The following is a 27,156-nucleotide window of genomic DNA, read 5'->3' as shown; positions in this document are numbered from 1 at the left end:
GTCGATACAACCACACCTAGTTACCCAGGAAACACTTAAGCACATCTCAAGTAAGACACGACTGCTTTAGGAATCACCCCTCTGCTGAAGTAATCAATGCTTTCATCGATCGTCTAGAAACCCGATGCCCTCATCAATCAGCTAAACCCTCATTGTTTCCAATCGGCTCTGTTGTAATCTCCAACAAGTAGCCGACTCCAATTAGTTGTCCACCTAAAGCTCTGTCTAAGTTTAGTTTTAGATCTTTTGGTTGTTATGTGAATAGTGTGTTATATGAGTGCTGAATTACAACTGTATTGTGAAATAAGATAGTTTCATATGCACACTTTGAGTGTAATGTCGCATTGCATGTAGATACGATTACTTCAGCAACGGTACCTACGAGATCTCCCCGGAGTCTACGGAGGATGTTCCTGAAGATCAAGTGAACGTCACCAAGGGATTAACTGAAGCCCCGAACCAAAGTTCGGAAGACAATGATGCTAACATCTCTGACTTCAGCCCCACCAGTAAAGGCAAGCCCCGGTGCATAACCCAGTATTTCAAATTACTACATTATGCAATCTTATACTTATATTATACCTTGCATTAAGTCTAAGAGTTGAGATGAAACCCTAGATGCATGAATCCTAGGAACCAATGTATTGCACCTGAGTTCATATCGATTAGATGCTATGCTAATAGGACCGGTAGAAGTCGGGTGATTTCCTGTCACTCGCGCGATATAGGAGTTGTAATGTTTATATTCCTGCAATCACTATAAGGATGACGGACGGGAAGAATGTAAGGTATCATGGTTGAGGTGATACCCCGTCTGTGTTGTTGAATTTGATAAGGTCGCGGTGTGTGCCGATAATACTCAGCCTTTTGATGTCTATTGTGATGCTTCTGGAACTGGCCTTGGTTGTGTTCTTATGCAAAACAACCGGGTTATTGCTTATGCATCCCGAGCACTTCGGACTCATGAGCAAAATTATCCTACACATGATCTTGAATTGGCAGCAGTTATCCATGCTCTCAAGATTTGGAGACATCATCTTATAGGTGCTAAGTGTAATATCTACACTGACCATAAGAGCCTCAAGTATATCTTCACTCAAGCTGACCTAAATATGAGGCAAAGGCGTTGGTTAGAATTGATTAAAGACTATGACCTTGAGGTACACTATCATCCGAGCAAAGCTAATGTGGTTGCGGATGCACTTAGCCGCAAGTCACATTGTCACTGCTTATCCGTATCCACCTTTAGTGACACTCTTTGCCATCAAATGAGAAAACTCAATCTAGAGATTATTCCTCAAGGTAGTCTGAATCTGCTATCCATTGAGTCTACTCTTCGAGATAGAATCATCATGTCACAACTACATGATGAGGGTATCAAAATCATCAAATCAAAGCTATCTCAAGGAGAAGCTAAATATAGGTGTTTTCACACTGATCATCAAGGAGTCCTGTGGTTCGATGATCGAATTGTTGTGCCTAAGGATCATCCACTTCACAAACAAATCCTTGATGAGGCACATTTATCCAAATTCTCCATTCATCCTGGTAGCACCAAAATGTATCAAGTGACCAGAATGAAGAGAGAAATTGCTAAATATGTGTCTGAGTGTGATACCTGCCAAAGAGTCAAAGCCAGCCACTTAAAAGCCTCTGGTACACTTTAGCCATTAACCATTCCGTCATGGAAATGGGAAGACATTAGTATGGATTTTATTGTCGGTCTTCCCAATACATCTCAAAAGTATGACTCCATATGGGTGATCATTGATAGACTCACAAAAACAACTCATTTTCTTCCTGTGCATACCACTTACTCTGCTAAGAAGTATGCCGAAGTCTATCTGGACCAAATTGTTCGATTACATGGGGTTCCAAAAACCATCATCTCTGATCGAGGGCCCCAATTTATTGCACGATTTTGGGAGCAATTGCAATCAGCTCTAGGGACCAAATTGATTCGAAGCTCTGCGTATCATCCCCAGACTGATGGGCAGACTGAGCGAGTTAACCAAATCCTTGAAGATATGCTCCGAGCTTGTATTATTCATTATGGTACAAGTTGGGACAAGTGTCTTGCTCTAGCTGAATTCTCCTACAACAACAGTTATCAAGCTAGTCTTCAGATGGCTCCTTTTGAAGCGTTATATGGTCGCAGATGTCGAACTCCTTTGAGTTGGTCTGAGACTGGTGAATGCAAAATCTTCGGACCAGACCTAGTCGTTGAAGCCGAAGATAAGGTTAAGGTTATTCAATCTAATCTTAAAACCGCTCAATCCAGACAGAAAAGCTACGCAGATAAAAGGAGGAAACCTCTGCAATTTCAAATAGGAGATTTTGTTTATCTTCGAGTATCTCCTACCAAAGGTGTCCAACGTTTTGGCATAAAGGGAAAGTTAGCACCTCGATATGTCGGACCTTTTGAAATTCTTAATGTTTGTGGCCCAGTGGCTTACAAGCTTCGCCTTCCGTCTCAATTGGCTGCTATTCACGATGTCTTCCATGTCTCTCAACTTAAGAAGTGTGTCAAAGTACCCACGGAAATCGTTGAGACATGTGCCATTAAGATTGAACCCGATCTATCGTACATCGAACAACCTCTTCGAATCCTGGATACCAAGGAAAGATTCACCAGAAGAAGGGCAGTTAAGATGTACAAAATCTTATGGGATCATCACACCGAGTAAGAAGCGACTTGGGAAACAGAGTCTTATCTTCAACGGAATTTCCCAGACTTCCTTCAAGCCAATCCCCAAATCTAATCATTCGATTCTGTTCAAGCTTCGGAATCTCGGGACGAGATTCTTTTTAAGGGGGGAAGGCTGTAATATCCAGGTAGTTAGACAATGGGATACTAAGTTTGGATGTATTATATGTATGCATGATATGGTGTATATACGTTGTACAAAGCACTAGGGGTATAATTGTAATTTAGGAATTATGTAAGTACTTGAGTGTAATTGTGTAAAAGTACTCTTAAGTGGTAAACCTAAATGATTATAAAAAAGAAAAGTGCAAAAGTTAAATAAACCTAAGAAAAATAGACTTTTATTGGAAACTAAGGACTTAGGTGTAATTAACACAAAGGTATAAGGGTTTACATGTGAAATGGTTGAAAGATAAAAGTAAAACTCAGATTTACTTAAGGGCTAAAGTGTAAAAAGGGCTAGTCATGATTACTGCAGGCAATCTTACAAAAAGACCCCAAACATTAAAGCATTTTGTTTGAATTATAACACAAAGTTTGTAATTTGAGTTGTGTTCAAAAGTTTAAAATAAAACTGTATCCTTTGGGATTTTGAACTTGAACCCTAAAGCATTATTGTAGGGTTTGAAATTCTTTACAACTTTGCTTTAGACACTTTCCTCACTAGGCTTTTGCATCAACGGGAATTCTTTCTTTACAGAAGAGTCCTTGGAAATTTTTAAATTTGCAAATCAGTCCTTCTGACTCCTGCCTGCTTCTTCTTCCTCTGTCATCCTCGCTTCCCCTCTGCTCCGTTCTGCTCCCGCCGCTCACCGCCGGCGCAGCGCCCGAGCTTCACCTCCAGCTGCTACCCGTGCCCACGCGTCGCCTGAGGGTCTTCCCACTGCCCTAGCCCTTCCCCGTTGTCTCCTTCCCCGCGCGCCACATCGCCTCCCTCCTGCCGCGGACTGCCAGCACCCCCGCCGCGGCGCTCTCCTGGTCATCGACCGCCGGGCCTTTGTAGCTGCCCCAGGTTGCAATGCTGCCTCTCCTCTCGCTCTTTACTTCCTGGTAGTCCATACAAGCAGCTCAAACCTCCTCCTGTGTGTGTGTGCCGATGGCCGCCGCCCACCTCCATTGCCGCCGCCCTCTGCTCCACGTCGGGCTTCCCCTTCCGACCTCCCTCTCCTTGAGTTGAGCCTCGGAATCGGGTCCCCTCCTCGCCCTAAAGCTTCTAGGCCACGCGCCATCCCCACTCCTCACCCGAGCTCGCCGGAATTCGGGCCGCCGCTCGCCGGAGCTACTGCTCCCGTGGGCAGCTCGCCACCGCCCCTCCCCGCTCTCCCCAGGACCCTCTACAGGTAGCCCTCGACTCCCTGACGCTTCCTCTCCCCTTGCCCCTCGCCGCCGACCTCAGGGATCGCCGGATTTTGGCCGGAGCAGAGCTCTCCCCGCCGGCCATGGCAGCAGGGACTCGAGTGTAAAGATTTAAATTCTTCCAAGGGCCTAAACGCAAGAGTTTAGTTCTTACCTCCCTTTCAAATCAGTGAAGTTCAAAAATGCGTAGAAAATCATAGAAAAATCAGAAAAAATACCAAACTTGTTGGGTTAGAATCCTTGTGATGAGTTCTACAACTTTTATTTCATGGTCAAGTTATGAAAATGAATAGTTTGTTCTGTATTTTAAATACAAGAAAAGGGATGTTTTATTTGAATCCTAGGATCAATAGCCTTGCTGCTGTTGGTGTTTGGAGCATGTGTTGCAGGTAGTATAAGTAGCCTTGTGTAAAGTTTTGAGGCTTAGATCAGCTCTCTAGCTAGAATGTTTTTGCTACCTTTGTTATATGTTCATGCAAGCTTCACAAATTAATTTCAAAAGCATCTGTGCATATTTAGGGATGAAATCTCTACCATAACTTGATCTTTATAAGTATGATCCATCATAAAAATTTGAGAATCAGAAACCTAATATAACTGGAGTTATAAATTTCAAGCTTAAATTCAAAGGTAACTCATTAATAATAATTATTATGCATGAAAAATTATGAAACTTTTCTGTAATACTAGTCTTGAGTAGTGTCTGGTGTCCTTAAATTTTGAACCCTGATTTTAGTGTAAAACTCCAAATACAATTGCATCTTGAAATTTCAATCTTGATCTTGTTAAATTTTATGGCTTAGTTCCTTTTAGAATAAAATTCCAATAAAACTACAGTAATTAGATCTCATACTAATCTATGTTCAGTAAATTTTGTAGCTCCTGTTTTGAAATATCTTGCTCTGTAAAAAAATTATTCAAGTGAAATATACTATTTAATTAAGTGAATTGTTCTAATTATCTATTGTATAAAATATTTAGAGTAATATTATTTCAATTAAACCCACTTAGGATAATTTTCATAAATATTAATTTATTTTTCCTAATATAAGATTGGCTTAACTAATCTAAAGTTAACCATAATTAAATAATAACCTAAGGTTAATTACAATGTTTAGCTAATAAAATAAATGGAGATTGTTAAGTGTATTTAGAATTGCTTATGGTAACCAGATATGCCACCTAATGTAGTTAATTGGATGTTTAGGGTAACCCCCCGGTTGCCTAACGAGACTAGTTAGTTTAGTTAATACTCAATAAATGACTGCCCAGTGCAGGATAGTCAGGTTATTTGTTTCAATATAATGTTCTTTTGTTTGGATTGCAACTTTATTGTGAATTAACATAAAGTACATGCATTCCATAACTTGTAACTTTGCATCTCATATAGACTCGACCACTCTCGCTGACGGGGATTATCAGTTGATTCCGGAACCAGAAGGAGTTTATTCTGAAGACCCCGAGAATCTCATCGCGGATTTCTTTGAAGCCCCGAACCAAGGTTCGGAAGATATTAATTTGACTAACCCCAACCCCACCAGCGAAGGTAAGCCCCGGACATAACCTACTATTTTTATTACACTGCACTCTATATTTATTTATGTATTCTATGCATTGAGTTTATAGGATTTGTTTGAAACCCTAGATGCATGAATCCTAGGAACCAATGTATTGAATAATAGTACTTGAGTCCGAGTAGCTGCTATGCTAATAGGACCGGTAGAAGTCGAGTGATTTCCTGTCACTCGCGCGATATAGGAATTGTGATGTTTACTTTCATGTTATCACTATAAGGATGACGGACGGAAGTTTTATTCGGTATCATGATTGAGGTGATACCCCGTCTGTGTTGTCGAACTGGATAAGGCCGCAGTGTGTGGTAGCGGTGGTTAAGCGTTTGAAAGTACTAGCCACATGCCGTGAAATATGGTAAGCGGTAAGCCTAGTAACCAATCGGCCCGAGGAGTGGACATACCCCCCACCACATGTATTTGCTTCTTTTGGTTACTTAGTTCGATGTGTGGGAATACGTGTTGCTGGGCAACCAGGAGTACGGGTTTTTGTAGTCGCGCTACAGACGTACGTCCTGCACTTTGGAAGTGCGTATGATCCTGCAGTCGCTTGTGGTGGTCCTGATCCACGAGTCGGAATGAAAGGCAAATGGTTGCTTAGGAACGACCCTTTGGTGTTCCAAGCGTGTGTGTTAGGTTTATCCTTGCAAGGTTTTGAATCTCGATTCAGGAATCGTCCGCCTCTCACGATGAATGAGACTGCTTACCCCCTTTGCCACATAGAGTAACAAGAGCAACTATGTGATTACCAAAGATGATGTTTGATTAAAGATTCTACCATGTTTGAGTAGTTATAAGTGCTTACCTAGAATGGATAATCAACTAGAACCTGAAAACTAAAAGTTGAAATTAAGGATCTACTCTTTGTTGCTTTTCAGCTAAAAACCTTACCCAAAGCCTAAAAAGCCTGCATAAGTCTAGATACATGGCTAAGTATACCATGAGCGGGTAAGTCTTGCTGAGTATTAGAATACTCAGCCTTGCTTTTGTTGATTTACTTCAGGCAATCTCCCTGATGAGCCAGCTTTCATTACACCGTGGCCCTATCCCTTGCCTGATGGTTGGTCCGTGGAGTGGGATCCGTCCCCGGCCAACACAGATTCCGCCGAGTGATATTATGCCAGGGCTAGCATAATATCTGTAATAACGACGTGTACAATGTTTACGCTTTTAAACTCCGCTGCTTGACTTATAACTTAAACCTGTTTTGTAATAATCTCCCCTCAGTGGGAGCTACTAATGCTTTGTAAAATTTTTGTATTATATCTGCCTATGGTGTAAAATGTATTGGCATTTATATCTCTGGACTCACCTTCGTGTGAGGTACCTTGTTGGATCCTGCGTTCGGTGGTTTATCGGGACGTTACCCGACAGGCCAATAGGATTATACCGTTTGAAGCACGAGGTAGCCCTTTAGAGAGGACTCACGTACTTGAGCCGGTGTAATTCAGGTTGGTTCTGCCACAGCGATGATCCCGCTCTTTGACGCGACGGCACCTGACTCGAGTCAATGACTTTGTCGAATAATGGATACCTACAAATATTGACCAAATATAGCAAATTCAAAATATGTATTTTTGCTTAAATTATAAAATTAGATTGAAATTTAAAGAAATCTAACCGGCCATGAGGTTTTCCACCACCACTACTGTAAACGGCCTCAGGATCAATAGGCGCGTTTCTCCAATCATAACCCTCTCCATGGCGAGCAATCATTTGGTCACCATATACCGCCTTCAAAGAACAAAATCACACAATTACATAAGATTGTTTCATGACAACTCGATAGTGCTAATTTTGTAAATTTAGATATACCAGACGCTCTGTAGCCGCCTGAGAGCATAACTGATCTGGATTTATAGGATCACGTCCTCTATGACCTTCGAGGTAGACCTGAATATCACTCGGCGCTACACCTGTGCGAACTTCCTATACATACAACAGAAAATTAAAGAAGCATGCATTGATAAATGAAATTAATAGAATTCATTTCAAAGAGTTCACTTACAGTGCATTTGGCCAATCGGAAGTGCCCATCACCTCCGTAGGTGTGATAGGACTCAGTTCCACGATTTCCTCTATTTCTCTGGGAAATGCTTTTGAACTCATCTGTGGTTCAATAGTAACATAAGGCATGATAAGCCTCCTCACGTGTGGCCATCCACGGAATCATTTCCTGCACAACAATATTTCGTTTCAAGGTAACAAACAGAATCATACTAATTGCAACTTGCAACAGTTTACCTCACGGTATTGCTCCTCAGTCAAGTAATATTTTCCAGCATCCCGTTTCTTCTCAAATCTTATCCCTTGAGTCCGTTCCAGATAAGAAGCAACAACCTGAATTCTGGCATAAGAAATCATATCTCTAACCACAATGTATGCGTTATGGTGGAACACACGTCTGGCATGATCATCATAAGCTCCCTCCTCAGGCAACTTGTAATATTTCTGCAAAAATTTTACACAATCAGTAGCCATCATATGTCGAAAATTAAATCAGTACATAAGAGCAATCATACCCAAAACTCAGCCCAAACTGCCTTTTGGGTATTGACGAACGTTATATTGACACCATATCTATAATGATTCCAAGATGTAGCAGGGATCCGTTCACCAGATACAAGTTCTACCATTCCAGGCCAAAGCATACGACATATGTTACCTAAAATTTTGTTCACCTGTCTTAAATGACCAATTCCTGGGAAATTAGGCTCAAACCAAGACCTACAAGTATATAAAACAATTAGAATCAATTCGGAATAAGGATTATGTACTAAAACATAGAAAAAATATACTAACCCATCTCCATTCAGAATAAGGATTATGTACTAAAATATAGCAAAAGCACGCTTAACAAATTTCTCTGTATTAGCTATCCATTTATCTGACAAATTAGGCCAATCTTCGTACATCCATCGTCGATCCTCACCCATACTTTAAGTTAAATAATTGCAAAGTTAGAATATAGTTATCTTGAGCGATTAATTTTAAATTAGATATATCATAATTATAAAGTTTTAGTTACTAAACTTAAGCGATTAGTGTTTAATCACTATAATATGCATATCAAATATAATATTTTATTTAACTTCCGACGGTGCTGCACTAACCTGGACGGCGGGGGGTCGGACGGCGGCGGGCTGGGCGGAGCGGCGGGGGGCCGGGCGGCGCGGCCGGGCGGCAGCGCGGCACGGACGGCGGCGCGGACGGGGCCCGGGGCGGACGGCGGCGCGGGAGGCCGCGCGGCCCGGGGGCGAAGGCGACGGCGCGGACGGGGCCCGGGGCAGCGCTCGAGCTGGAGCGGCCCAGGGGGGCGGAGGTGTCAGCGCGGACGAGGCCCAAGGCGGCGCTCGCGCTGGCGCGGACGGCGGCGGGAGGCCAGACGGCCGCACGGCCCGGGGGCGGAGGCTGCGGCGCGGACGGGGCCCTGGGCGGAAGGCGCCGCGGACGGGGCCTGGGGCGGACGGCGCCGCGGACGGGGCCTGGGGCGGACTGCGGCGCGGACGGGCGGCGCGGCCGGGCGGCGGCGGGAGATCGCGAGATTTGGGGGAAAACGGATAGACTGGAGATAACGCGAGCCCGGCCGGGGGGGGGGGGGGGGAGGGTAACGGCGGGCCGCTCAATTTACGACGGCCCGCCCTAGGCCGTCGGAAGTTACTTAACTTCCGACCTGTCTCGTTGGCCGTCGGAAGTTATTTAAATTCCGACGGGGCCGTCGAAAGTTTATTTTGGCCATCGGAAGTTTGCTGTTTTCCTGTAGTGCATTGCTACATCTACATATTATATACATCTGGTTCCAAACCAGTGAACACTTGACGCTGATAGTAGCCACCAAAGCAATGAATACTTGATTGTGATAAGTTTCAATCCTCGACCCTATACAGAAGAAAATGCACCACATGAATCGCTTTACAAGACTAATCAGTTTACAAGAGGAATCACTTTACAAGAATAAAAAAAACATCTGGAACAACCATATGGACTAGCAGAGAAACTAATTAAATTTTGTTAACTAAAATAGAAATTTGCTTGGGACCTGTTAGAAAGGGACTTGCATAAGTTCATTGAAATGAAGGTTGTTATTCAAATAAATAAAGAACATCTAGTGAACCCATGTAATAATCAATCTAAAAATATAACTTTTGATCTGGGTATAAGACTTTTGCAGCTAACAGAATACAGACGAACATGTCATGAAACTAAAAATATAACTGTTGGTCTGGTTAAGTTCTTCAAAATTAAGAGTAGATGGAAGAACTTAATTAATTCTTGGGCTGGAACCAAAAGAAATTCAATCTTAACCATTCTTGCCTACAGCTGGACTAGTTCGTGAGTGATATAGATTAGTTAGTTGCTCACCTGTCTGTCTCAAATTTGGTTTGATGTCCAGCTGCAACTGTTCGCCCTCCCTCTGTCTGATCTGGTCCTGTTGAAGAGTTAGAAACAAATTATTATAGAGAAGTCTTAATTCGAGTCACAAATTCATAAAGTTGAAACTGGATGACATAAGAAAACACCAGAGCTGTTGTTAGAAGTGCTAATAAATTCCATAGGTTCATAGGCAAAATGCATATACACTTATTAATGACAGTTATTTAGCCTAGAAACTGCATATGGCTCAGATGCATATACACATAATCAGATGTATATACCACAAACAGATGACTCAGTAGATAGAAATTCAGGTTCTATGTGCATAAAAGTCAAAAGGCAAAGGACAATCTATTTGTTCTCTTAGAAATCAAAACTCTGAAAAATGACAGTACAGCTACACCCACCCACCCCACCCCTTGCCACAGAAAGTTAACTTGTTACCTAATGATAGTTATCTTATACAAAATATACAATGAATATCGCACAGTCGAAATAAAGATTACCGACTGTAAGTAAAACACTAGAACCCCAAGGCATGAAGAAGAAAGTGCAAAGTCACTTTATTCTATCACACATGTTGCACAGAAGTGGGTGGATCAAAATGGATCAACTTTGCCTACTTAGCTCAGTTCGCCTAGCACCATCAATAAGTTTCAAATAGAGTACAAGTGTACAACTTAACAAATAAAATAGTTTATTCTAGTTAATCATGTATCCAGTAATCAAAGTTAAGAGTTCTGGATATTAGTCCAATCACCTGTAATCACATAAAAAGAAATATATAAAATAAAGGACGGATGGAAGCAGATATCAAAACTCCATGAGCATGTTTCCCCTAATTTCCATACCAAAACAGCAACTCTTTTACGCAAACAGATCAATCCCATGAGCACATTCTAGTATCTCAAATCTCAGCACGTCAACAACCAGCAGGGAATTTACGGAACGGGTTTCAAAAGCAATCACCAGGCCCTCCATTATTGACGAGCAATGACTAGCGCCTCCTCGGCGACCATCGACCACTAGTGCAGAGAGGCTCATTCATCTTTGACATTTATCCTGGCCGGACTTGGGTCCAGGACTAATGAAAGCATTAGTCTTAGGTCCAACGGCTAGGGGCCTCTCGGAAAGAGGGAGGGGCATTTAGTTCTGGTTGGAGCCACAAACCAGGACTAAAAATTCATCATTTGTCCCAGTTGGTGGTTCCAACCGATACTAAAGGTCCACGGGCTAATTAGTCCGGTTGATAGCACCCATCGAGACTAAAAGATGAGTTTCAATTTCAGCCCCGGTAGAAACAACCATCCGGGATAAAAAGATGGCCGGCCTCTCCCTCCTCGATATTTCTAAGTCCCTGTCCGGCTCCTCTCTCTTATCTCTCTACCCCTCTCATTTCTCTACCTCTCATCTCTCTCTCTACCTTATCCTCTCTTGCTGAAGGAATCGGGCGTGGATAGGATCCCGGGCAGCCGGTCATCGCCGCCGCAAAGCACGCGGGCTGCCAGGCGCGTGGGCAGCTGGTGCTGGCCGCCGCTGCGGGAGCGCACGGGCCACTGGCGGCCTCCGGCACCGGCCGCGGGAGCCGGCCGTGGGTGATTTTTTTCTTACTTTTCTAAAATAGAGATGCATGTGGGATTGTATAGATTGTATCTATCTTGTGATGGATTCTTCGAATGATTTTTTAAATCTATTGCTTTTGTATCGGTCAATTCAATATTTGTGATTGATTCTTCGAATGACTGTCCCCACTACTGGTGGGGGATGCGAGGGAAATGAGATGGGATGTGAGCGGCGTGGACGGCCTGGCTCGACCCCGGCGGGCGGCACGGCCAGACCCGGTGAGCGGCGTCCGATTTTTTTTGTTTTCGAAAAATTACATTAGTCCCGGTTGGTTGAATAGCCGCCGGAAAAAAAGTTTGGCACATTAGTCTCGGATTGACAGTCCCGGTTGGGAAACCGGGACTAATGAAGGATTGTGTACTAGTGGACACGAACCTGCGCTGCTGCACAAGCCAATCAATCCGCCTAGGGTAAGGGCACAAGACGGGATACAAATCGGAAGAGCAGAGGAGATAAGGTCAGAGGGTTCCTTACCCACTTATGATTCGCTGTGGCTACTCGTTAATCAGTGCTCAGCCACGGCCGTGGCGGTGCTGCGCCATTGTGGAGGAGCAGAAAGGTGGTGGCACGGCCCATCACCAAATCACAAGGCAGGTGCTCGACCTGGCTAGGGATTGGCCTTGCCGCTGCCACCAGGGAGCCAGGACGTGGTCGGGGGATGGCACCAGCCAGCCCTAATCCATGCCTGCGCCACTCCTAACCCCATCAGAGAAATAACCCACCGAGGACAGCGGGCGGGATCTGCAAGGAGAGCGGAATGTGGTGGATTGGATCTACACCCCTGCCATTGTACCTTGCTCGCCCCACCGCCAGATCTAAGAGCAGAGCAGACGGGAGGGAGAGAGAGAGAGGGTGGGACGGGTGCTTACCCTAGGAGTGGGACCGGAGGATGTGAGTTTGTTTAGCTTGGTGTTGATCAGTGTTAGCCTAAATGGTAAACGCTAAACAGTTGTTCACCTATTATTTAGCTATTTATTCGAACTAAATGGCTATTTAAACGGGTTAAACGGTTATTAAACGAGGTAAACGGCTGATTAAACGGATACGGCCAATCATTGTGTAGCTTATACACGCTATGTACACGGGCTGTGCAGGCGAACAGCGGTGTTGATGAAAATTTCGGGTTGACCGGAGCGAGCGCCTGACTCGGTGAAGTCCATCGGTGGTTGAGACGCGATTCAAGAAATCGAATCACGGGTAGGTTCCAACATTAGTGACATGTGCTTCCAAATAAAGATCATCTAAAAAAAGTAGATTGTAACGATGTGCTTCCAAATAAAGCAAATCATTACTTCGATTTGATTTTCATGATGAAACTTTTTTAGATGTTATAAGCATGCATTTTGGTCTCCAACCAAATTTCATAATTTTTGGGGAAAAATTGGGTATCATAAAGTTTTAGAAAGTGTGAAGCACGTAAAAAAAGAATGTAAAGTATATAAACATTTAAATTATGAACAAGATATTATTATTTCTTAAAAATTATAATTATAATGAAAATATAATTGTATCCACTCTTCCTAAATCAACGCTGCTCGGAAGAGAAAGTTGCTGTGAAGCTTTTTAAGATGTTGCTGAGTTCTAGTCATTCGTAACTCCCAGTCGATTTGCTGTGAAGTGTGGAGCCGTCAATTTTAGTAAAATTTGTATATCTTTGATAGACTTTTAGTTGTTTTAAGTCTCTTTTTCGTGACACTGTTACTTATTATTTTATTATGACATCGCTATATGTATGGAATTTGATCATAGCATACAAATAGTTATACATTCAGTTTGTTTTAAAAATCAGGTGTGACAACATCCATTGCCCAAGTTTAAAGTCCTACTTAATCTCCGATTTGGGTGCTCTACCTCTTTTTTTTCACGATCGATAAGGTAACAAGCCTCTCCTAAGTTTCTTTTTGAAAAAAGAAGTTTCATTAATTTTTTGTAAAATTATATCAGTGAGCGATAAAAAAACTCCCGACCTCTGTTTGATGGACACACAACCTTACATGTAAAAAGAAGAGGCACATTATCAGTAGACTAGAACGCCACTCATGTACCCGGACAAAACATTCCTTGACCTTTTCTAGGCATATTTGTTTTCTTATATACATCATATATAAATGCAATTAAAACTTCAGCAAGAACGTGCGTATCTCCATGGGTCCCAGCTCAATAACCAGAGCTTGAGTATCAATGGGGCCGCCTTTTATCGGGTCGGGACCATTTTCAGTTTCCCCGACGACCTTCCAGTTGAGCTTCTTCATCTCTGACTTCTTCTGATTTGCAGAAAGGTTAGTCTCGGTCAATTCCTTAATCTGCACATTGGAACAACATTATTCACAAGCTGGCGCACACAACCAGTGTTACAAAGTTGTTTTGCAACAAAATCTTCTCTCATTCTAAAACCTGGCCTGCAAGAAAAAATTTACTTACAGTTCTCTTCCCGAACACCTTTCTCAGATCAACTTTTGCTAGCACTGAATATTGAGGGTCCTCAGCAGCCTGCAGATCCGGTGAAGAGTGATCAGTATCTTTGATTCATTATCATCAAGAAGGAACAACAATATGTAATAGTATTGACCAAATAACTAATATACCTGGAAAAGATGGGCCAAGCGGAGTAGTGTGGTACCATCATCTAGATTCTGAAAAGACATGCATGGTTAAGGAATGTATGTCGGTAGTGCCATGCATGGGTAAAGGGTGAAAGAAGGGGAGTAAAGTGATACCTGCAAAGTGACGATTGCGACATTATCAGGAAGACTGTAGTTTGCATCCATCATGCTAGCTTTAGGAACACTGTAGGATTTCCATCTTGTCTCCTCCTGCAAGAAGTGCTCACTCTGAAATAATGAAACCCAAGAAACCAGAGATTTTGAGATAGCAAGCAAGTATACCTCATGAGCAAAAGCAAGGAGAAAGGGCGAATAGACTTGCTGGCCATATGTACGTCGCCAATGAGCTCCGTGCCCTATGTTTTCGACATTGACATAGTAAGTGCCCCTGGCCTGTAAATGATTAGGCATAATTACAATAGCTATTATTAGCAAATGAATAGAGAAAGAGAGAGGGGCGCTCTTCAATATTGTGACTGTATGTGTACCGTGAGCCCCTCGCAATCTTCACCCACACAAACAACTTCATCTAGTGGTTCTCCAACACCTCGAGCATCATCTTTAAGCAAACGCCTGATATTGATAATGTTCAGGGTTAGAGACTAGAGAGAGTTTGAGAATTCAAGAGATGCATAAAACATGATATGCAGATTTGCGGTTGACTTCAAACTGTTCCAAACTACTTTGCAATTACTTGCTAAGTTGATCATATCATTCAACAAAATTGTGTATAACACTCGTAAGTTCCACAAAAAGATTTCAAAATTGATAGGTTCAGTCATTTGACCAAATTTTTGTCAGTTATTAAGTAAACCTGGGCCTGTCTTTTTCTTCGAAATAACAGCATCAGATTTAGACACTGAAAACAAACTAGAGTTATAATAGTGTGTAACGGAAACTTTTACGCTACAAGATCCTGGAGTTGAACGACCTCAGACCACTTTTGCTAATACCTGTGTAGCATAATCTCTAGCTGACCATCCTGGATACTTGATGCTCCAACAGCACGATCAACAAGTACAGATAGTTCATACTTTCCATCTGCTATATACAGTCCCAGATTAACCTGCAATGTCAATGTGTTAGAAATCAGCAAGACTAGTAGATTGTCTAACCCAAATGATAGTATTTATATATATATGAAGTTAGGAACTATTTATCTTTTTTTTTTCAGCAATGCTACATCATTGCATGAAAACAATGGAAATGCGGTAATTAATTGGTTCAAGTATTTTCAACTACAGTGCCACACAATAACCAGCACGTTGTTCACTTTTTCGCAAATACTTCTGCCCATGTCAAAAATATTTCCCATAGAGAACATATTGCTCCGCTCGATTGAAAACCTGTAGATGCTTTCAATCTGAAAATGTGAACTTTTGCTTACCGGATAGTAATTTCCTGCAACAGGTTGAGTAACTTGAAGATCCCAATCTTCCCTTAAGTTTCTCACCTGCAAATGAAAATATCTGTGAATCCCCATGTAAAAGGAGATCTCCTTTTGGAGAAATATTTCAGATGGGCTCCCGCACTTTCCCCATAAAGAACATGTTCAGATATAGATGAGAAGATTTGGAAAGATCTATTCAATACACCACTACAGAATTGTGTGATTTTCAAACAAATAACAATATCAAACATCCAAACTACAAATTATACATATTATTACCCTTTTGAGGAAATCCCTTCCGTTAGAATCCGTATAAAATGTACTGTTCGTGACCATATTTGCTGTCATTCGTGTGATAACCTCCTTCCCTATGTCATCATCAATAGGGATTGGTCCAATCTTTTTGACATATAAGAGAAACAAAAAATTGTTAGTTCAATAATAGATTTGCCAAAATGTGGTAGCATCACTATAACATCTATCATGTCCCACTAGGTAAGTATCATGTGACTACTAACCGTGTATTCAATTTCAGCATGCTCCTTGTTCTTGTAGAGTCGTGTAATCTATATGAAGAAAATGTTAATCACTAGTTAGTACTAAAATAGAACCTCCTATTATTTTTCAAATGTGGTACTTATACTCTGGACCAATGAATAATTATGCTGAAATGATGGTACATTCTTGAGATGTACATTCTAGTAAACAATGTTGAAATTCTGGATGTACCTCCTATTCAATTTCAGGAGGGGTACATTCTTCAGATGTAAACATTGTTGAAATTCTGGATGCTAGGAAAAAAGGGATGCTTCTAGTACTAAGATTAAGAAGAATGAATAAAACCAGAGGTTGCAGTTTTTTTCCACATGCATGGGAGCTCCGTATTATTGCATTAATATAAGATTGTAAAATAAAAAATGGCAGGATTTTATATGCCTGGTAGTCAGGCAATACAATTTAATACTTAACAACAAAACTCAACAACTCCATGAGCTCCTCTTGTGATTCCTAGGATAGAGATGTCTTGATTTTAAGTAACTTATAAAGACACACTTTTTTTGATGATCTATCTGTTGATTTATCCACTTCAATAATAAATAGACTTGAATGAACACCTAAGTAGAATTGACCTTCAATCACTCTTTTTGTGCATGTTAGCATAATCAAAATAATATTCCTATTTTAGGCTCAACTGATGATTAAGCTAAGTTACATTTAATTTTTATGGGGCTCTAGATTGGAGCAAGTTTAGAATTGACCTGATATACCCATGAGCTGAATTGTTGATGTACTTCATCGACCAGAGGTCCACAGATAACTTTCAGTGGCACCTAAAAGGAAATTAGAATAAATATATTCCCGACATAGAAAATGTACTGTAAAGTTCTTTCTAGCTAGTGCATGATCTAAAGGTAAATATCATAGGAACTTCAGTGCCCTCTCTTTTATTAACAAGAGATATTGAAGATCAAAGATCAAATTAATCCATCACTTTTGTTGACATTTGTTTGAATATAACCACAAAATTACGCTAATAAGTTTACCTAGGCCCTCTGTTGTTTTGCAATATGACATTATATTGGGGTGTTTAGTTTGAGGATGAGGAGATCCATCATGGGTTGATCCTTGAAATTCGGTGGGATGACCTGATTCTCCATGTTTATACTAGTTATATGAGGTGGTGATGAATCATCTCATTCCATTTATTCAAATCAAAGAAGAATTTGAGGAGCATGAAAATGATGGACCACCTCATTCCTCAAACTAAACACCCCATTATAGAGTCCATGCACTGGAACATTCATCAACTAATTAATACCAAATTACTAGAATTTTCATTTAAAAGTCTTTAATCACTTTCACTCTGACTTCCACTATTTATGAAAATTTTGAGATGCAGAAAACTACATCTGCCAGATAGTAAAAGTTCCACAGCATCAACTAAAATATTCGAGGGGAGTAGAACTTTTGGACTCCTTTGATGAATTAAATATAGACTCCACAATTTCATCTGCTCAGTGTAAAGATCAAAGGTTGTGAGGAATAACACCATGCTATTCCAATCCATGTCTAGGTCCTTCACGCTAAAATGCTAACAAAAATATAGATACCACAATACCGTGAACAACTCCGTCCTTTCTTCAGCCAATATGTGCAATATTATTGTGGGAAATACAACATGGGCCAACAAATAGAACTAACATTAACACAAAACTCATTCTCGTAAAAGTTAGTAAAGTGACGAAGGGGAGATTGATCAATGGAATACCAGTAAAAAGAAACAGAAACTCAGAGATAGGCCTTAAAGATATTACCGATGATGAAACAGTAGTTGGCGTATTACCATCAGGTCTAAAAATATAAGCTCCAGATGCCTAACATAACACATATATAAACTATTAAATATGTGTGACCGGATTTTCTTCAACTGAGAAAAAAAGCTCAGTTCCATAGTAAAACCTGTGAGTCCATGGAATCACCTTCACTCGATCTATACCAAAGAAAGCTTTGCTGAATTGGTAAATCCACCTGAAACAAATTATCAAAGAAAAATATGATAATGTTTCCCTGTAAAGAAATCCGAAACATTTCTTTAGGTGATGAAAAATGTAATGAATTTATTTCTGTCAGATCCAACGTAAAATAGTACTGTATTTCTATCAAGTCATTTAAAGATATATGCTTATCTTGGCACTCACTCCTGAGACGGAATTGAACATCCTCTTGAGTTGTCCAGATGCTGATGAAAAGGACATCTTTAGAGGCCCTGGCCCAACTTCAATTGTGTCGTTACTTGGAGAAACCACCGCAGAGACATTCCCAGTACCGTTGTATGCTGGACAGATTGTAGGAAATTCATGTAAGTCAACTCTAGAAAATGATCAAAACCTGACAGATTAATAAGATATTTTCGAATTGACCTACCATATAGAGCATTACTATCAACGTTCATATTGTAGTTTCAAGCACCACTAAGGTTATTTTATCTTAGTGTATCTTAGTGACTACAGACAAAAAGAAAGTGAGCCTAGCTCAATTGATTGGGACGGGGAGGTGTGGTTGTGCACCCCAAGCACCCATATTGGAGTCATATTTAATTCGAATTTCGGTTATTTCCTTCTTTACAAGAACCACCTAGTTAGTTCCTCCAAGGTTGGGTCTCGTTTGCAAATCAATATGGTAGTTTCGGGTGACAATTGAAGCTAGTTCTGAGATATGTGATATGCCATGTCTTACTCTGTTATCTTAACAGTTAACTCTGTTATTGATAAGGCAGTTTCATGCTTCAATAAGAACAAAAGATTTGCTGGGTCAATAAACAGTAGTATTTGCACATGGGCTTCATAGTTGCAGTTTAATCCAAATAAATATGATTCACCTGCTCCAGTGGGTTTCGAAATGTAGTAAGAATTCCATCCCATTGGTGGTACGGAAGCGTGAAATATTAGCCAATACTTAGGGGCCTTGTCTGATGTGATTCCAAGATAAGCCTTCACATAAAACTTCCTTAAATTGTCGGTCAGGTTATCAACCTCAACTAGTTGGGACTCAACAATAGTTCCATCTGAGTTTTTTACAGCTAGGTTTTCATCATTGACCTGAAATCAATTAATTAAAGAACACATAACTATAGAAGTAAGGATTCAAAGGAAGCAAATCAAAGGAGGTGGACACCTCATTGACAAATTTATCCTGGAACTTTTGAAAAAAAGGCTATGGCTCCTTAACAAAGAAACCATGGTTCTTGACCTATAACATTCTCTTAAAGAGCATCCAAAATTACTGACGAAGTGTTGATTGAAGTTTTCAGTCGCTTACAGGAACCCTTATGAAGTCACTACGTTCCCATCCAAGAGGATTGTAAACAACTACAACCTGCAACAGACCATGTCAGTATCTAAAATATTAATTGGTATACAAAATGAGAAAACAGATTGTACTCACTAGACTCTTTGTTGCTGAACTTGCTTTCTCAGTTGAAGGGCAGTAGCTTATATTCAGAAGTGGGCACTAAAAGTGAATCAATAAGAGAGGCTGTTTGATTAGGTAAATCTCTTTAAGAACTACTTATGAGAAACTTGGAAAAATTCATACAGAGTTAATATATAGTACAAAACTTTAAAACTTATATGACCAACGAATCAAAATTATAATAGGTTATCACTTTTTGTCCTTCTGTAAGAAGAATTCGAATGCTCATTGGGAAAAACATAAAAAATCAAGTGCACATTTTGTCACCTGTTCAAATTTTGTTACAGAGGACACACATGTTCCGTTGGAGCTTGTGAGACAAGTCAGAGCAGTGTTGACACCATTTTCAACCTGAACGATAAGAGTAGCTAGTACATCACAATTTCTTTGACAAACTGGAAGGGCATTGTAAGAAAATCATTCTGTAAGGGAAATTGTAAACCTTTGATGCTCCAAGAGCAAGCCGTTTTGAGTAGTCATCAGTTGTGTGCTGTTTCGCAGTACCTGAGACTGCATCATGATGCTGGGCAATTCCCATTGCATCTTCCAAGCTGGAAGTGAATAATCCTAAGGAACTCCTACCCACTAAAAATTCTATTTGACGAGCAGCCTGCCAGGAAATGACACATGTTCTAAGGTCATTCGAGAACTTATTAATACGTGGTTTAGATAGCACGATAATTCATATACTTGTATAGTTGTAGTCCACAAATATTATACCAGGTTTACCGCAAAAAAAAATATTATACCAGGTAATATCCACTGTACACTCGAACATATCGCTTGAATGTTGGACGGCTTGTAAAATACCCAGTCCAGTATGCGTTTGTTGAATCAGCATAGCTGAAATTTGCAGTACAGCAAGATCAAGATCGCCCATGTTTACTTTTGATAGCATAAAATTTTCATGTTATACTAAGTTTGAGAACTTACGGAAAATAATCATCATATTTTACTGGCCACGATTCATTTGATGCATGTTTGGCATCTGTGTAGATGGAGGGGGTAGAATACAGTGCGTGCACTCGGCCATCCTGCAATGTTCAGGACATTAGTCTTTTTTCAAATGCAGTAGCGATAATAGCTAACCATATCATGTCACTGAACTGCAATGAAAATTCAAAATGATTGATGTGCTTTGGCATATATGTTAAAAATTCATAATTTATATGTTCTTATTTTGATGAGCGAGATGCAGTCTCGCATGCCTGTAATTAGAAGAACTAAAACCACGTGAGATGAGTGGACAAGTCCAAATGTGGCACTTAAGTGGGCGCCTCCCCCGCTGTACAGTTTCAAAAAAAATGTGGCACTTATCCTTTTACAGAATTCAAAATATAAAATTTTAACAATATTGCCACAAATTGTCAAAAATGCGTATCGAAGCATGACATGGATGGATAAAATCTGCTATACCTTGTTCACATGTTCGATAAGTTTGTCCATATTCCGGAACCAGGATTCAGCATACTGGTAGTTAAAATCATCCCCCATCGTCCACATGATGTGGTTTGTACGCGTAACATTTGCCTGAACATTGAAACATTTCAGAAGTGAGTTACAGGTTTCAGTTCAAAACGTAACTTCAAAATCACTCCAGTCAACCAAGAGCCGTCGCAGAGCTGGACATTTACCTGTACTATTGCTGCAGCAACAAAATCATTCACACGTTGTTCGACATTATAGTCAAAGAGTGACAGGTCATCCTAGAAAATGGTTGTATGATTAAAAATAAAAGATTCAAGGAGTGTGGAATCGTCATGGAATCGTTTTGTATGGATATGCACCTGAACAGGTATGATTTCATCCAAAACTTCGAAGTCAAAGCCATCTGGTGGGCTATAATGAACAGGAAATGCATTTGTGAAGATCTGCAATTTGATCGTACAGTTAAACAGATCTTCTAAAAGTTAATTTAGTCCTTCATGCTAATAATGGGATACTGATATACAAAAACATTTGTATGGAAAAGAACTGAAATTACCTGTGAAGATGAACCAAAAGTTCTTGAGCCGCGCCATATGACCTCTAGGCCTTTATCTGCTTTCCTCTTTGCCCTGTCTTGGTAATCAATTCTTGCGAAATGTACAGAATCAAAACCAAGCTACAATTGCAGTAAAGTAAACAAATGTTAGAAGACAAAATAAGGTTCACCTTTTTTTTTTGCAAGTGCATTCACGATGCTTTTAGAGATTTCTATCTTCTATTCAGCGAACCTAGGAATTTATACTAATACTTTTAGTTGCTGAAACAACTACAGTAGTATTATACTACTACTGTTTAGTTCTTTCAGGAACATTGTCATGACTGCAAATGTGATGTTTACAATACCTCTGCTCCAAGCAAATATGCTTGAACTGCAGAATGACCAAAAGGATCAATTTGCCAGCCAGCTCTTGGAGTCTTGTTGAACTGTTTCTTGATCAGCCGGTGACCAAGTGTGGTCTGATCAATCATGTCAATGTAATGTACAGCAGCTTCATCATGCATACACCACCCACCATTTCTGAACAAAGTATCCAAACAAAAATTTTGAGAAGAAAAGGATGAGGCCAAGATCAAAAGGAATAATTAAGGACAATCACATGCCATACATGAACTCTAGCTGACCCGAATCGACCAGCTTGTGGACTATGGCTTGGATTGTCGGGCTTTTCTCTGCCCACCACCTTTGGAAGAAAGCCTGAAAGCAAACAGGAAAAGTTAATCTCCAAGGTTAATATGATTCAACGTTACCTGTAAAACAACACATACAGAAAAGTTCTTTTCCAAGCATGAAGCTTTAAGCGATAAACTATTCAACTCTTTCCGGTGGTCATTGATGTCAGTGACCTAGAAAGCAATGTTTCGACCTGTGGTCCATGTCTTAAAATCCATTTTCAGAAAATAAATAAAGCCTAATAATGGCAAGCTTCAGATGATACTTCTCTAAAACATGTATTCGATTTATGGTCCGGTTTAAACAGTTTTGAACGAACAGATGGATGTCTGGTTTAAACAGTTTATTCCTTAAAAATTAGTCATCAATCCAATATCCATGTTGGAATTTTTTTTATGCTACAATTGGTAATGGCATGTGGCACCACTTGTCATACACACAGTTTTGGGAAATTTTGGATCCATCGAGAAGCAAGGACCACTTTTCAGCCTCAATTTTGCCAGAGGCCCAACTTTGGCTTGTTCACAAACTGAATACCACTATTTCCCTGAATTTGAAACTTCCTGAAATCAAAAAGGGATGGACATCCCTGTCTAGGAGTGGAAGGTGGTCCACATGCTGGTCCCTGTTGCAGCACATGTACATGATAGCAACCCACAACCAAGTTAGCAGATGGCAGTGCACTCACTTTGGATTCTTTTGATGTGCAATAATGCAAACTCTTTGCTAGTTATATTTTTTCCAAAGAGTGAGCCATCGAAACAAGTTCAGTGATATTGCATTGGATATGACTAAGGCCCATAGGGCACCATCACAAAGTTGAGGGACAAGAAACGACTTATCCCACCGAAACAAGTACAGTCAGGCTTAGGCCTTTTGAACTATTTGGCCACACGCACCGTCAAAATGATTCATATTTTAGGCAAACATAAAAACTACAAAAGCTAATTGCAGGACGAGTAATTCAATTCAGAAACTATATCACCATGCCACAAGCACAGTTGCTCCACGACCCAGATAATCAGTATTGAAACCCAATTGAAGGACGGCTCAATTCAATTCAGGAACTGTGTAAAGTGTTGCCATCACTATCAGGGAGTGGAAGGGTGGGTCACTGTTGTACCACCGATGAGAGTAGCCCAATACCAATCAAGCTAGAGGACACTCCAGTGGAACAAAAGGATGGGGGACATAGTGCACACTCTGGTCCCTTCCCACTTGTCGGTATGGATGTCAAAATTTTGTGGAATAATATGATCACCATCTCATACTATACTTACATTTCAGGAAACTATGGAAAGTACAATGGCGGCGCAGAAGCTTGTATGTTTATTTGATGAACTTGGGTGTTCTTCACGTGTAGCAATGACCAAGGTATCAAAGCATTGGCTGCAAAGCGTTCTAGGACAACAGTAAAGACGATCACTAGTTTGGGCTTGAGGTCGTATGAATTAAATTTAGTTTGAATCTACCAATAATCTTTGATGGATTAAGTGTGAATGGACTGACATATTGAGGAAAAAAACAAAGAATGTTATGGATTTTCTTTTGGACGAACAACAATCAACAAGTGCGTTTCTATTGATATAGCAGAAAAATATAAGGTTATATCCCTGGAAAGACATAACCAGGCAACAACAAAAAAAATACGAACAACAACACCGGCAGGTTGGATTGGGATATCACTGCGCGCCGAAAGGACTCAATGCAAACCACTTAGATTGGTCGGATTGGGACATCGACGCAAGCCGCACAACGCATCTCCACGAGACGCGGCACCCACCAAAATTCGCGCTCATGTAGTCGCCGAAACCTGCAGCGTAACCTTGCGTTGACAGGAAGCCGATAGAAGCAAACTGCACGATGCCGAAAAGGCCACCGCCGTGCAGGATCCTCCACCGTAGTGCCGCTGCAACACCACACTCCACCTGATAGAGTGAGACCCCCTAATCTGGACCTCTTGCAGGCTGCCTCGCAGTCACCACCACGAGAAACACAACGCGCGGGGTCTTGCCACATCTGCCATTGGACTCCACCTCTCGTCGCCTCAAAGAATTACCGCTCGCATGAGCCTCATCACTCCATGTCACAGATTTGTTTCAAAAATCGCCGTCTGGATGGTGAGCAATGTTGCTCCACTTCCCCGGAACTCCATCAATCAGCCGTGCCGCTGTCACAGGTTGACCTCACCTTCATGCTTCACCCACACGTGAAACCTCCACCGCCATTTTAGTGAGCCAAAGTAGTCGCTTGCGCCATCTTGCGACGATGTCCCGTACTGGATAGCCCAGCCCAGTTGAGCGACCCGCCATGGTCCGCTGCAAGCCAAGTCGTCCCACGATGCCGATGCCGCAAGCGACGTCCTCCAACGCAGTCCCACGCCGCACTGACTGTTGCCAAGCAACGCCAGCCACCACGGTCCGCTGCAAGCAGCCACAACCAACAAACATGCGACAACCTCCGACCGCCACCATAACCGCAAACGTCTCCTCGTGGGGTCAGCAACACCCATCCAGCTTACCACGCAACAAACTTGCCATCGCTGGTTGAAGCCAACCATGACCGAAAGATCAGCAATACCAAAGTCGAGTTGGTTCTCTAGAGACGATGCCTCCAAGGAGGGCACGACACCAAAGACACCGCCGTCGCTCATCCAAGAACTGGACAGGGTTTTCACCCAGAGAACTCTGTGCAACAGGGTTGTATCTCCAACATGACGCCCCCAACAGGGAAACCGATGCCCTAGAGCGCCGCTGTCATATCCACTAGCAAGAACGCTAGCGAGGGCTTTCGCCCGGAGCATCCCAACCCCCTGCATGCGCACGGCTCGGTACTCCTGGGCCACAGCCACGGCAGCCCATCCGGGACGACGCCGCCGCCGCACCTCCACTCTCACATCGCGTACTCCCACCTCCGCTGTGCGCGCCCTGTACACCAGCGCACTCCCGTGCCGCCTCAGGGGCCGCTCCTCCTCCACCACATCCTTACGCGCCGGAGTAGCAAGGCCACTACGCCCGCCGTCGGCTAGCCCCGTCGGTCGTCGCATGCTGCTGCCCCTCCGCCTCGTTGTGGCCGCGAATGACCTCGGCGAGAAGCACCTGCTCGACCCCGTAACCGGCGTGCGCATGCCGCTCCCTCCCTCCCGTCGCTATGCTCCCGCCCATCACCCGCGTCGAGGGCCTCCAGGTCCACCACCGCTGCAGTGACGGCGCCCCGTGGACGCTCGGGTCCAGAAGGCCGTCCCGGTGCCCACCCCATGCAGCTGGACTCCTCCTCCTCCACACGACCCGTCTCGGAGCCACCGCCGCACCCACCGTCGGCCGGCGCCACTGCCACACCTCACGCCGCCCACAACACAGTGGGCGCGTAGCAGAAGAACCCCTCCGGGGCCTCCATGACCCGCGTCGAGGCCGCCGTTGCGCCGTCGCACCCGCCGTCTGGCGGCACTGCCATGGCGCGCTGCCTCCCCTCACCATCCCACCGCGCCGCCCAACACTCCGTGACATGCCGTATTGGGCGGGAGCGGTAGATCCAGTGGCGCGAAGGCCGGATCCGCCCACGGCCGGGCAGGATCCGCGCCGACGAAGCTCCGGCGCACAACCGGCCATGGGCCCCTTGCGCCGTCCCACCCGCACCCCCACCGGCCGATTCACCCCGCCGTCGCCTTCCTCGCCGGCCGTCGGGCTTCCAAAGACCTGCTCAGGCGATGGCGAGGGAGGGAGGGAGGCGGCGGGGGCTAGAGGTGGCGGCGCGAGGGAGCGCCCGTGGTCGCCTTGCGGGAGCGACGCGGGGGCCTATCTTCAGGTCACGGTATGCCAAGGATGTTATGGATCGTAGCTAATATCTAATATTGGCTGTCTGGTCGCTGTTGTACCTGTCGGTGTCGACGTAAAAAATGGCTTGCAACAATGCACACCGGCCGCGCTCCGTTTGTCTACTCTCTCATGTCACCCAATGCGAAAATCTCTATGGACGGCAGTTACCAAAAGCCAAAGTAGTAGCATAGACGTTTGACGAAGGCAGGAGCATTCTCTAGACGGCGATCGACAAGGGCAGATGGAACCCCCCGAGAGTAGGTAGGTACTGACCTGCTCGACGACGACGAACTTGCGGGCGGGGTCCCTGGCGAGCGCGTCGACGACGGAGTCGAGCGTGTTCATGACGCAGGCGCCCTGGATGGTGTTGTTGGAGCCGACGTAGTACTGGTCGACGGTCTTGAGCCAGCCCACATCGTCGTGCGAGTGCGGCACCAGGTGCACGTTCAGCTTGCCCGCCACCACCGTCGGCGGCGGCGGCGGCGGCGCCGTCGCGTTGTTCGACGCCGCCGCGAACGCCGACGTGGACGCCTCCGTAACCGCGAGCGCCGCCGCTGCCACCACCACCAGCAGGAGAAGCGCCGGCCCCATGACGGCCGACCGGCACCAGCAGAGAGCTACGCTAGGCTCGCGCGGCACGGTGGGTGAGCGGAGTAGTCGGAGTGCGTGCCGGCCGGCCGGCCTGCAATGCGTTTGTTTTCAACCGGGCGGTGGGGCTCCGTCAAAAGCAGCTGTGACGACCAGACTCCAAATCCAATGGAATATATACACTCGTACTTATTTTTTATTAGATTTTTATTGAATTAGATATGACTTACATGATAAAATACAGCTATAAGCACGTGTAGAATATATTTTTCGTGTAGGTGGCATCGACCTTTACGATATTTATATATTTACATATATTCTAAGAGTATGGAGTAGTTTTTATACCCGAAAATTAAAATACCGATTTAGTGTGATTTCTTTGTTGGTGGGCTAGCTTCTGCTCCTGCCTGCCAAATTAAAACATGAATGTGTTCCAACTTGGTCCGTACGAAGCGGCGCGTTCGTCCACATGCGCGCGCGGCCGGATTGATTTGTTGC

General features: G+C 43.0%; 1 protein-coding gene and 2 long non-coding RNA genes across 5 annotated transcripts; 1 reads left to right on the top strand and 2 right to left on the bottom strand.

Annotated features, from left to right (window-relative positions):
* Nucleotides 1–9,378: 9,378 nt before the first annotated feature.
* Nucleotides 9,379–12,718, bottom strand: LOC112875238. Its single transcript, XR_003225160.1, has 3 exons — nucleotides 12,106–12,718; nucleotides 9,997–10,063; nucleotides 9,379–9,513 (listed from the first exon to the last, which is right to left on the bottom strand). It is a non-coding gene; the product is annotated as an uncharacterized LOC112875238 (long non-coding RNA).
* LOC112875237 lies at nucleotides 11,259–20,023 on the top strand. 3 transcript variants are annotated; one of them, XR_003225158.1, is made up of 6 exons: nucleotides 11,259–11,849; nucleotides 12,726–12,828; nucleotides 13,421–13,506; nucleotides 19,429–19,514; nucleotides 19,602–19,671; nucleotides 19,884–20,023. It is a non-coding gene; the product is annotated as an uncharacterized LOC112875237 (long non-coding RNA). The 3 variants fall into 3 exon arrangements; XR_003225159.1 differs by having other exon boundaries at nucleotides 11,260–11,849; nucleotides 19,446–19,514; XR_003225157.1 differs by having other exon boundaries at nucleotides 11,260–11,849; nucleotides 19,436–19,514.
* On the bottom strand, nucleotides 13,746–26,777 carry LOC112875236 (alpha-mannosidase-like). Its single transcript, XM_025939008.1, has 28 exons — nucleotides 26,344–26,777; nucleotides 22,191–22,279; nucleotides 21,928–22,102; nucleotides 21,581–21,700; nucleotides 21,384–21,467; nucleotides 21,231–21,302; nucleotides 21,013–21,126; nucleotides 20,530–20,630; nucleotides 20,346–20,439; nucleotides 20,039–20,206; nucleotides 19,864–19,947; nucleotides 19,570–19,635; nucleotides 19,444–19,500; nucleotides 19,004–19,223; nucleotides 18,324–18,460; nucleotides 18,085–18,153; nucleotides 17,940–17,999; nucleotides 16,884–16,955; nucleotides 16,143–16,190; nucleotides 15,904–16,023; nucleotides 15,622–15,687; nucleotides 15,188–15,300; nucleotides 14,723–14,807; nucleotides 14,517–14,627; nucleotides 14,349–14,444; nucleotides 14,217–14,264; nucleotides 14,053–14,121; nucleotides 13,746–13,934 (listed from the first exon to the last, which is right to left on the bottom strand). The coding sequence occupies exons 1-28, from the start codon at nucleotides 26,659–26,661 to the stop codon at nucleotides 13,746–13,748; spliced, it is 3,045 nt and encodes a 1,014-aa protein (XP_025794793.1). The 5' UTR covers nucleotides 26,662–26,777.
* Nucleotides 26,778–27,156: the final 379 nt, after the last annotated feature.

This window comes from Panicum hallii, chromosome 9, assembly GCF_002211085.1.
Source record: "Panicum hallii strain FIL2 chromosome 9, PHallii_v3.1, whole genome shotgun sequence".
NCBI lineage: Eukaryota > Viridiplantae > Streptophyta > Magnoliopsida > Poales > Poaceae > Panicum > Panicum hallii.
Note: the sequence above shows the minus strand (reverse complement) of the source record. Positions and strands in the feature narration are given on the sequence as shown.

Excerpts from the sequence above, each read along its gene's own strand:
- LOC112875236 (XM_025939008.1), bottom strand. The coding sequence starts at position 26,661 with ATGGGGCCGGCGCTTCTCCTGCTGGTGGTGGTGGCAGCGGCGGCGCTC. Across the intron at positions 20,631-21,012 it reads TTATCGAACATGTGAACAAG|GATGGCCGAGTGCACGCACT; the intron begins GTATAGCAGATT and ends TGAACATTGCAG. Across the intron at positions 15,301-15,621 it reads TTGCAGGAAATTACTATCCG|GTTAATCTGGGACTGTATAT; the intron begins GTAAGCAAAAGT and ends TTGACATTGCAG.